At 40.1% G+C, this 10819-nt stretch overlaps 1 protein-coding gene across 1 annotated transcript in view; it reads right to left on the reverse strand.

Annotated features, from left to right (window-relative positions):
- Positions 1-5630: 5630 nt before the first annotated feature.
- The window catches only part of LOC106815167 (Y+L amino acid transporter 2-like), a gene marked incomplete at its 3' end in the record, with an annotated part of 6403 nt that continues 1214 nt past the window's right edge, over positions 5631-10819 (reverse strand). Inside the window, exons 2-6 of the mRNA XM_014819598.1 lie at positions 8791-9022; positions 7926-7970; positions 7379-7502; positions 6990-7093; positions 5631-5755 (exon numbers count right to left, since the gene is read on the reverse strand). Coding sequence (XP_014675084.1) covers positions 5631-5755; positions 6990-7093; positions 7379-7502; positions 7926-7970; positions 8791-9022 — 630 coding nt within the window. The remainder of the gene's footprint in view (positions 5756-6989; positions 7094-7378; positions 7503-7925; positions 7971-8790; positions 9023-10819) is intronic.

A 10819-nucleotide genomic window follows, 5' to 3' on the forward strand; every position in this document is an offset into this window, starting at 1 on the left:
CTATATATATATATATATATATATATATCTTTCTCTCTCTCTCTCTTTCTCTCTCTCTTCCCCCCTCTCCATCTCGGTCCTACCATTATTTGATGACGCACTATCTCTCAGTCTTTCGCTGTCTGTCCCATCTTATTCTCAATCTCACACGCTCTCCCTTCTCATTGCCTAATCCTAATGGTATACATTTTTCGCTTTCTCTGTGTAAACACACAGCACACACACACGGGCAGGTGTAGGGAACGTGAACAACATTAGCTCCCAATAATGCACGAGCGAACGCGCGCACACGTACGGGCACGCAGTCGCGCGCACACACACACGCGCGCTTGTACGTACGTACGCACACACGCGCGCTCGTACATACGCACACACGCGCGCTCGTACGTACGCACACACGCAGACATACGCATGCACGCACGCACGTACACACGCACACGTACACAGCACACACACAAACATGCACAAACACGCACGCACGCACGCACGCACGCACGCACGCACGCACGCATACACATACACACGCCATCTCTCTCTCTCTCTCTCTCTCTCTCNGTCATTTCACTCGACTTTCGCGTCGGTAAGGAAACAATACGTAAATTTATACAGCCCCTAACCCTCTAACCTAAGCCCTACACACTAACTATAATCCAACCAGGCTTCTCGTCTTATATAGAACCTATATACTTTACAAAGACTACATATCTGTGGTGGGTCCTGGCAACTCTGCAGTGGGAAAAAAAATATGTTCGCGGCACGGGGCTCGGAGCGTCGCGCGTGAGGATTCGCGCGATGCTGGGGCGGCGCGGCGCGGCAAATGGATTGACATTTTTCGGAAATGCTGATAAGCGACGGCGGGCATTGACCCATCCCCTCAGCGTACGGTTGTAGCGCATTGTAATATGTTGATAATTGAACGATCCCTTATTATTATTATTATTATTATTATTATTTATTATTATTATTTATTATTTATTATTATTATCTATAGACGCTATCCGCGCGAGCGAGATAGCCGTGCTCACTTGAATTATTATTGGGCTTAGGTCGGCCTGGTTAGACTAGTTTTACGTGTTTTACTCATAACCTCAAATTACAACCAATCGGTTGTCACATCTGGCTAAGAGCTGCGTCCGGCCCGAAATCAACGACCAACCTGATAGTGGCTGGCTTATTGCTATGCTTACAGATTTTAATTACAGTTAGAACACTTAGAAGTCTTAGTTAACTAGAAGTAAGAATATGCATTGTTGGACTGGTAAACGTATCTCACACGAATTAGTCTCAATTATTATAGCAACGAGTAATTAAAAGCAAGTTTTGTTTTATTCCGTCCTGTTTTATTATTATTAATTATGATTATTATTTATATCGCCATGCACACGCGCGGGCGCAAGCCTCATGGCATGTGTGCGTGTGGTGTGCGTGTGCTGTGCCGTGTGCGTGTGCGAGTGTGTGTGTGTGTGATGTGTGTGTGGTGTGTGTGCTGCTGCCTGCGCTGTCGTCGTGTGTGACTGTGTAGTGAGAGAGAGAGAGAGAAGACGCAGAGAGAGAGAGAGAGAAGAAAGAGAGAAGCAAATAAAGCGCGCGGCGGCGATGCGCGTGGCGCCGCCCCGTAGCCCCCCCCCAACCCACGACCCAGTGGTGCGTGTGCGAGGTGTGCGGTTTCGTCCGCGCGCGCGTTAGTGCGTTGTGTTTCTGTGTGTGGGCGTGTGTGTGTATTATCAGGAGTATGATAATAAGGGATCTTAAACATTACACTCATTACGGTATCTTATTTTGTTATCTTAACTACTGATGTATAGTCCGTTAATACGCTTGATTGGGCAAGGACTTTCATGAGCAACTGCTGCTGGCTGCGCTAGCTTATCAGCGACGACATATATTCGCTGCTGTTAGATTACTGACGGTTTTCTTCAGGTGGATTATGGGAGGAGCGGCATCGATTGGCTTGCCTCTACCTTCGGTGGAAAAAGCCACACAGTTTCTCGTCCGAATCAACGGTGAGTCCGAGAATGCAAAAATGATTAACTTTATTAATAATATTCATAGGCATCAGGTGAAAAATATTATAGCTCTACTATGAAAGATTGTAGTGTTTTCTATAGATGTAAGTGTAGCATTGGTCAGCTGTTCCACGTGGAAAATCGTTTAGCGGCTAAGAGTGAAGATTGACGACTAAAATGTTTCTGACAACATCCAAAAGAACGATAGCAGATCCCGATCTAGTGGTTAAATGTAGGCGCGTCTGCCTGCACGCCGTTATCCTGCTGTTGCACATTCTGATGAACAAGTCATATGCTATGGCAGCGCCAAACTGTGGTGGCGGTCACCTCTCTAGAGAGGGACACCTGTCTATACAGGAGACTTCATGCGTTTCTTTGAATGTCAGTTGTATATAATGAACACACGCCAATAGAAACCGTATGCTTGTCTTGAGGGACACTGGTCGGTTTCCTTAGAGTGACGCTTTGTATTACAGATTTGTCTGTATACGATGATACAATTAACGATTTTGTTTCTCATCATTAAGGCATTAATTGAATAAGAGATTCTACTAGCTGAACACCACAATACATTATCTATATCCACTATTCCAATACGCATATAAACACATTTTAATATGACATGCGCAAGTAATTAAATATTAATGCCTGTTGTGGGGCCCACAGTACTGAATGCTCTCATATAGTGTTGCTGAGTGCGGAAAGGTATAGTGGCCCGACGGCTGCGGGCAGGTGAAAGCGAGGGCACTATTCCTTCCCAAAGCAACATATGACAGCGCATCAGTGCCGCGCTAACAACAGCATTAAAGTTTTTAGTGGCATCACACACTGACTTTGCATCTACTTGCAAATATGAAGTCGAATAAGACAAAGTTTTCATTAAACGAAACAATTTCAATTTGTATTAAACTGTCTACCGTCACGAATTCCAGCACCAGCAACGATAGTAATACTTGTGTGTTATTTGACAAAAAAAATCGTTGAAAATAACAATAGTGTTTCTGTTTACTTTTACATGCTTACTAATACCTTGCTTTTATACTCCGCTAATTTGACGGTGCAATTTCGATGTAACAATAAACGCATCAACACAAATCAAAATCGCTTATATCGAAAGCTCTTGGCTGGCGCCCAGGACGCAGGAGATCGTGACGTAACACAATGCGTTATAATAATGCCAATGCTCGCGCGCATAAGCAATAGTGAGGCGGCACTAATTGTTCATAGTACCTGCGACGTTATCCAATTGAATTTCCAAACGATTTATACACGTGAGCACTAAAAACCAATTATTATTGAGAGACTTGTTTAATTCATTATGACCGTATCTGACATTTGTTTTGCAAGTTTCCGTTGTTTGTTCACACTCGGTCTACACGCTAGGATTGTGCGGGGCTCGTTATTACTCCTAGTTTATGCTACAACCTGTAAAGTCGCTGACTTACCTGTTTCTTTTATCCGGATACCGCCTGCCTATAACTATATATTTATCTTAACCAAAGAACAAGGCGAAATGGTACGAGAATCTCTCAGGTAAGGCCCGTATAATTTAGATAAATGTATAATAGGAGAACGGCCGACTATCATAGGCCGTTACGAAGCTTATGTATGGCATGACGATTAGATTTCCTCTATAGTCTATTCCTGCTGATCATATTGTCTATTATATATATATTTTCTGTTATCAATTATATATTGTCTATTGTTTTATTATTTGTCTTTCTATTGTCTATTCAACACCTGTCGCATTCTAATGTGTCTAAATGGAGTGCGCTGATTGGCTGGGGTCCGGAACTCTCGTGGGAAAAAAAATTTCGCGCCCCGGCCGGCCCGCGCCCCGCACCGGCCGGTTGAACGAACGAACCGAGCTAGCTACCTAGCAGCCGAGTGCAGTGTAAAGGCTTCTTCTACGTAAGAGGCACAGTGGCGCACCGCCGTTGTCAAATTTAACATCGCCGTTGCGAAAATATTCCTGTATTTACCCGCCGTTGTCAAAATAGTGTCAACCCAAAAATAAATACAGTGTTTCCCCTGCATTGACACGCGCCTCGCTCAAATTCTCATCCGCGACACAGAAATTTGTCAAAAACACCGCCTAACAAAAATCACTGTTCTTCCATCAATAAACTACACTTTATTGTACTAAAATTTGTACTTGAGTGCGACAGGCGCCATGTTGACTCCAGCAGCGAATTAAGGGCGCTATACCTATGCATGCATACGCATGGGTGTTCGTTTGTATTCTGCACTAGGAAAGTGCTTTCGTTGAAATAAAATCGCATTTCATTTCATGACGGTATTACTATTTTTATAAATATGAATACTTGTATTATTTCATATTCATAGTTTATTTGTTCCTTTTGACAACTTGAAAAATAGATTCAAGAGTCATACAATGTGTTCAGAATAGCTTAGAATGAACCAAATTGCACCAGTTTTTCAAACATTTCCCGGGGGGCATGCCCCCGGACCCCCTTAGCTGAGCGAGCTCCTGCGGTGCTCGCTTTGCTAGGTCATCGAGACGTGCAAATACGCCTTTGAAACGTATGCGCGTTTTCGCCCAAACTGGCCATTACCTCCGTTGTCTAATTTTCCCTCAGAAGAAACCCTGAGTCTGAACTATTGCCCGCCATCGTGCCGGTTGGTTACACAGACAGTCTGTGTAACCAACCAGCACGATGGCGGGCAATAGTTCTAGCCGCGCTGATGACCTGGATCAATTGTTGAAATTCCTCCATCAACGAGGATGTCTTGTCCACAAGAACCCGACCAACAAATACATGGAGTTTATAAATGCTTTTGTGTTTGTGAATGATCAACGTAAACGAGCAGATGTCGTGTCTGAAGGCCAGAGAACATGCATTCTCCATAGGATCCAGTCCAATGCAATATATTTGGCACCGTCCTCAACGGGTAAATACTATTTTGTCAATTTGTAGATAATTCACCATCATCACTGTCATCGCCATCTCCACCACCATGATCATCATCATCACCATCTTTATCATGATCACCATCAATACTGTCATCATCATCATCATCATCATTATCATCATCATCATCATTATCATCATCATCATCATTATCATTGTCACAATCAGCGTTATCATCATCATCTTTTTGTGAAACAATCAATCAATAAAACTAAGCAAACAGGATATAAATCTTTTACGCATTTTTTAATATTTTTCTTCGTTTTGTAGCTAAATTAGACTACAGGCAAATCCCTTTATATTGAGGTCATTTGGGACCACCAAATTATGCTTGTTACAATGAATTCGTATTTATTATAAACAGTATTTAATAATTTTGATCTGTTTCCACTTGTTTGTGCCAGAAAATTTCATTCTTTATATCAAGATTTCGTTACATCCGTGCTCGTTATAACAGGGTTTGCATGTAATTCATATACATGTATCTCTATGTAGAATAGTGTGAAAAAATGGTCTTGAAAAAGTGTACTCTTTGTACACTTGTGAAAATGTTGATAATTGTGAACAACCCCTAAATAATAATAATAATAATAATAATAATAAATAATACTAATAAATAATAATAATAATACTAATAATAATACTAATAATAATACTAATAATAATAATAATAATAATAATAATAATATAACACGGTGTAATGGACGAGACATTACGCTGAGTATCATTGCAGGGAATGGCGTGTAACGATGTACGTTGAGCATGCCTATGATGGAAGGCATGTGTCCTCCATCTCTAGCGCTCACAAAATAGACCCTGGTAAGGAAAAGGCGTTCTTACATTACTTTACATTACGTTACGTTACTTACATTACGTTAGTTACATTATGTTTCTTACATTACGTACGTTAGTTGCGCATGTTACCGCTGTGGAATGTAGCTTGTATGATAGCACAACGTACGACAATGGTGTGCTACTACGTGATGGCGGTTGAAATCATGGTAATAACCTTTGCTGCCGACAGCCAAATTGTTGAAAATGGCCCGGTTCAGAAATTCTTATCGGTGACACTAATATGTTATCAAAAGATTTGTTGGGATGTTGAGCGTATTTCCTGCCGCAATGTACCAGCGGACTCGAGAGATCAACAGTTACTGCTATCTGCCCATGAACGCAAAATTTCATGCATTTTCTAATACCCCGTACAGACTGCAAAATTCCATCCTACATCAAACTAATCTCAGCCAGGCCCGGGCCAGACGCGCACTTAATCGCAGCGTACAGACACAAAATATGAATACTCAACCGGGGTAAAAGTTAAGCACGATACTCGAATCTGGGTATCTCATTATAATTCAATTGGGCCATTTTATCAGCAATTGAAACGTAAACATACACATTCCCATGCATGTCTGCCTTCCCATACATTTTGGATAGATCTTCTGGCCAAATTGTAATTATACTTTAGCAAAGAGAAGTCCAAAAACAAAATTGCAGACACAAATTCACACACTACTGTACTCTTATGTTATCAAAACAAGTATGCGCATGCGCATATCGAAATATCGCCCGGCTTGCGTCCACACACAATTTTTCGCGCGGAATAACTTTAGCTAGCACGCTTCGAAGCGGGTCTGGCCCACCTCCATTCGCATTAGTCCGGATTAGTGCGTATTTAGTCCCGACTCCGGGATAGCGTGTACACACTGAAAAAATTTAGAGCACGCCTGCCCCGAACTAATTTGACGTAAGATCAAATTTGCAGTCTGTAGGGGGTATAACGTAAACAATGTGTAATTTACCTACTTATATCATAAACTAATGCCGTTGCAGCACAAAACAGCACCGCAATGGTTACCCTGTCAATATCTACATAGGGCATATATACCTGCTTAATTACTATATATGGCTATTCGTGTTTCGCGGTTTTATATCGGGCAGCGGAATAAAAAAATTAGCGGAAAAAATTAAGAGTAACTATATTTTAAATATTGTATATAATTATATCATACTATTATATATATATATAATATATATATATATTTCTAACCTTCCAGTAGTGAATATGTTACAGTTGAGACCTCCCATCACGGAACACATGACCATGATAGGTATTATTATCGCTATAGGTCCCATGGTGCGTTCCGCAAAAGTCTGAAAAACAATCGATACGCTACAGCTACCAGATGACCGTTGTGAATGAATAACTAATATTTAAATGCATTTGGTCCGTGTCAATCACGTTAAAATCACGAATACTCACTCAGAAAATATCTTAGGCAATGTTCAACCATTTTCCGCGCATAAAAATGTATTGATGAATCATCTCGCATAATATTGTTGCTTCCGCCCCGCGCGAAATTACCCCCATGTGATTTTCTTGCACCTTATCTGAATGGAGCGCTTGTTTTTAAAATTTAATCTAACTACGCTTCTCACCGCTGCAACAGCACTGCTCCCCAGTATTTCTTCTTTCGTAAGAACTGTGAAGTAGGCAATGTTGCCTAATGTATACACAGTGGTCACGATAGCTATGGAAATGTATATCGTCCTTGGAAGATTCCTGCCACGAAGATACAACAACCATTTATTTATTAATAAAACTGTGATAAAAATAAATGCCATAAATTTCAGTGGCTACGCGTCCGGTCATCCATTAAAAAGCTCAGCACAGATTCCCAAATCCACGTCACGATTAGGCCACACCCCTTTCAAATCGTCGATTTTATTAGAAAAAATACCTAAAGGTAAGTAATATTATGGTAAAAACTGATTGTTTATTGTTTTTTACTGAAAAAACATAGTTGGGTTCACATAAGAAATATATGACCGGACTCGTAGCCTGGGAGCTGGCGTCCGGTAACTGCATGGGCGTCCGGTCATATAAATCAATGAGGTTTTTGAGTTACACTTACTGCATGAGTTATAAGTTCGTGCGCTGCGCACACAACCGCTCTCTAAATTAACAAACATAAATAATAAATACCTTTTAACATCTTTTATCTCTTCAGCACTATAATTAATGACTTCGCTGAAAGAAACCAGGAATTGTATATAAGTTTAAGATACCACTCAGTATAGCAATCTATGATTTATCTTCATCCATTAATTTTATCGCTAATACTATATTACTTCAGTTAGTCTGCAATCATAACTCAATAGCTCACTAGTGAGTAATGTAGTATTCTTCTATTTATTCGTTATTCTTCCTTCTAATATTAATCCTTTGTCATAACGATACAATGTGATGACTCAAAGAACAAAGAAGGTGATATAGCACTTACTATCATCAGGAGTAGATAATAGGGAATATTGCTATCATGCAATATTGCTAGGAATATATCATGCAATCATGATAGGCTATCATGCAATATTCCCTATACTGCAATATCATGCAATATGCATTATAGGCTATTATGCAATATTGCTAGCAATATTGCAATAGGAATATTGCTCCTGCTATCATGTATGCAGAATGAAAACTGATATATGTTTTTCTCAATGGAACTATACATTTCCGATCTTCCGGTCATGATTACAATCCTAGCCGATTTCAAGTTCTAACCTTAAGAAACACTTGCTGGTTCGATGCTTCCGTTATATTATAATTAAATTTATCTCTCCCCACTAAACCTATCCACACAGGCGTACCCAACAAGAAAAACTGGGCCACAAGATAACCCTTTCTCAGCAAATCTACACATAGAAATCAGTGTAACACTTGTTCGAACAGCTGCCATACAGTTTATAGCACATAGTAAATAATATGTAATAGCTTATGCATAATGCAATATGTAGCATGTTATATATGGTACATAAGGATGTATAATGTAATTTTATAATCGACTTACAAACCGGCGTAAGCGAATAGACCGGAATACATCGCCAGGCCTATCTCCCCGATCGAAGACGAGCTCCCGGCGAAGGCGGACTGGAAACCTGGGATGTCTCCCTCACTCATGATCATTTGCACAAATCCCATGATAATAATTGCACCCAGGGCCACCAATTTAATGTAGAACATCCAGTTCTGCATGTGTGCGGCCCATGTTACACTCCAGCAGTTCAGAGCTGTCAGACTTACTGCAATAGCGTAAAATATCATGACTATTACTGTCATTATTATCAGTATTATTATTATTGTTATTATCAATACTATTATTATTATCATCATTGGTGTTAATTGGATTGAGAGATCCTTGCGAGCAGTGTCACTCCAACATGTAGGTATATAAACACAACCGGGTCCGGTAGGTCAGGATGTATGAGATTGTAGGGTTGAGCTATTCCACCTGTGCTAAGCTAATGTCCGTACTTACACGCCTAAGCATCGCGTTTTCGCTCGTGCTTCGCCTACGACTAAAGGCTTGGCGCGACGCATGATTTACTATATACATCATGCATTCAAGACATGTCAATACTTGAAGCACTATATACTACAAAAAATTATATGACTTATCGCACGGCGTTGTGTCCTCATACATCCTTAGGTCAGCGATATTTGATATACAAAGATAAATGAATGTCACGACATGTACTGAATACCTAATCCGAGATTCATTATTTATACAGTTAGTATATACCACTGAATTTTTATCACGGATGTAACAGCTATATAACGCGCATAAAATTAAAAACTTGGACGCGTTTTATAGGTTTATAGGTATATAACTTAGACGTGTGTCTGAACTCTAGCATTTAAGGTGCGAATATATTCCTAACTGTAGTCATCCGTCTAACAACACTAAGTAGAGCAGTTATTCAAACACCTCTATATCGGTTGTCATTTCCTAACGCTGACGATATGCGATATTAACTGCGAATAATATTAATATGCGAATAGCACGGAAGATGTGTTTGAAAACAGAAATTGTTTAGTGCAAATGAAGCAACCAACCGAATACGAGTACGCCATGTTATTCAAGTTTACAAAAAATTTTATTTACAATGCATTAGACAGAATTAAAGCCTTGTAAAAGTTCCTTTTACAAAGTCGCGTTAAAAATACGTTTAGAGTATCTAATAAATTTTTTTACTAATGCGTATCGTTGAGAAATAACAGAGCTACACATTACTAGGTTTAACATACGTATTTTTTGGGTTCGCATAGGCGTCAAGGTTAATAAGCAAAAAACGCAAGTGCAGTTTAGTTAAGCGCACGGATTAGGGACACACGATGTCAACACGCGCGACGACTGCCACGTATACCTACCGGTTTCGCGCACACCTATGTCTGATAGCCTTGACCTGGCGTCCATAGACACTGTACTCTGACACTACAGCTTTATAATAGATTTATTACTTCGTGTCAGCGTTGAAGTAACGTAACAACTTTCGCGTGAGTGCGTTGCTACCATATAGATAACCTATAAATAATACAGATAATAATATGGTTATCTATATTATTTCTGTTGCTACCGGATTTGCGTAATAAATCATCAAACGTCTCTGCCTGAAGGGTTTACCGTCTGCTCGCATTCCTTTACATTAAGAGCAGAATAGTTTCATCTATAGGCGAAGACGGAACTAGGTGCGCATATATACGTTATCGTTCTTAAAATTTCGGTAAATGTTTCGGTTGGCATGTAGCGAACTGTTCGAATTGGCATGTAGCGGCATTGTTCGGCGAAACGGCATTGTTCGAACTGGCATGTAGCGTACAGCATTGAAACCATGTACTGCCAAACCTGTTAGCGCTTACCTCTGTAGAACAGACACGAATTTATAAGGAACTTATAGGATTTTATTAGTTTTACATTATTATGACATCATTGGTAACATGAAGGGTTTATGTAAGATATGGAACTATCTAGTGCAGATAAGGTCTATGTCCCCCTGACCTTTGTTTGACCTGGCTCGTTTTTTTATTTTAGCTATTTC

This window comes from Priapulus caudatus, unplaced genomic scaffold, assembly GCF_000485595.1.
Source record: "Priapulus caudatus unplaced genomic scaffold, Priapulus_caudatus-5.0.1 Scaffold1054, whole genome shotgun sequence".
In the NCBI taxonomy this organism is placed as follows: Eukaryota; Metazoa; Priapulida; class Priapulimorpha; order Priapulimorphida; family Priapulidae; genus Priapulus; species Priapulus caudatus.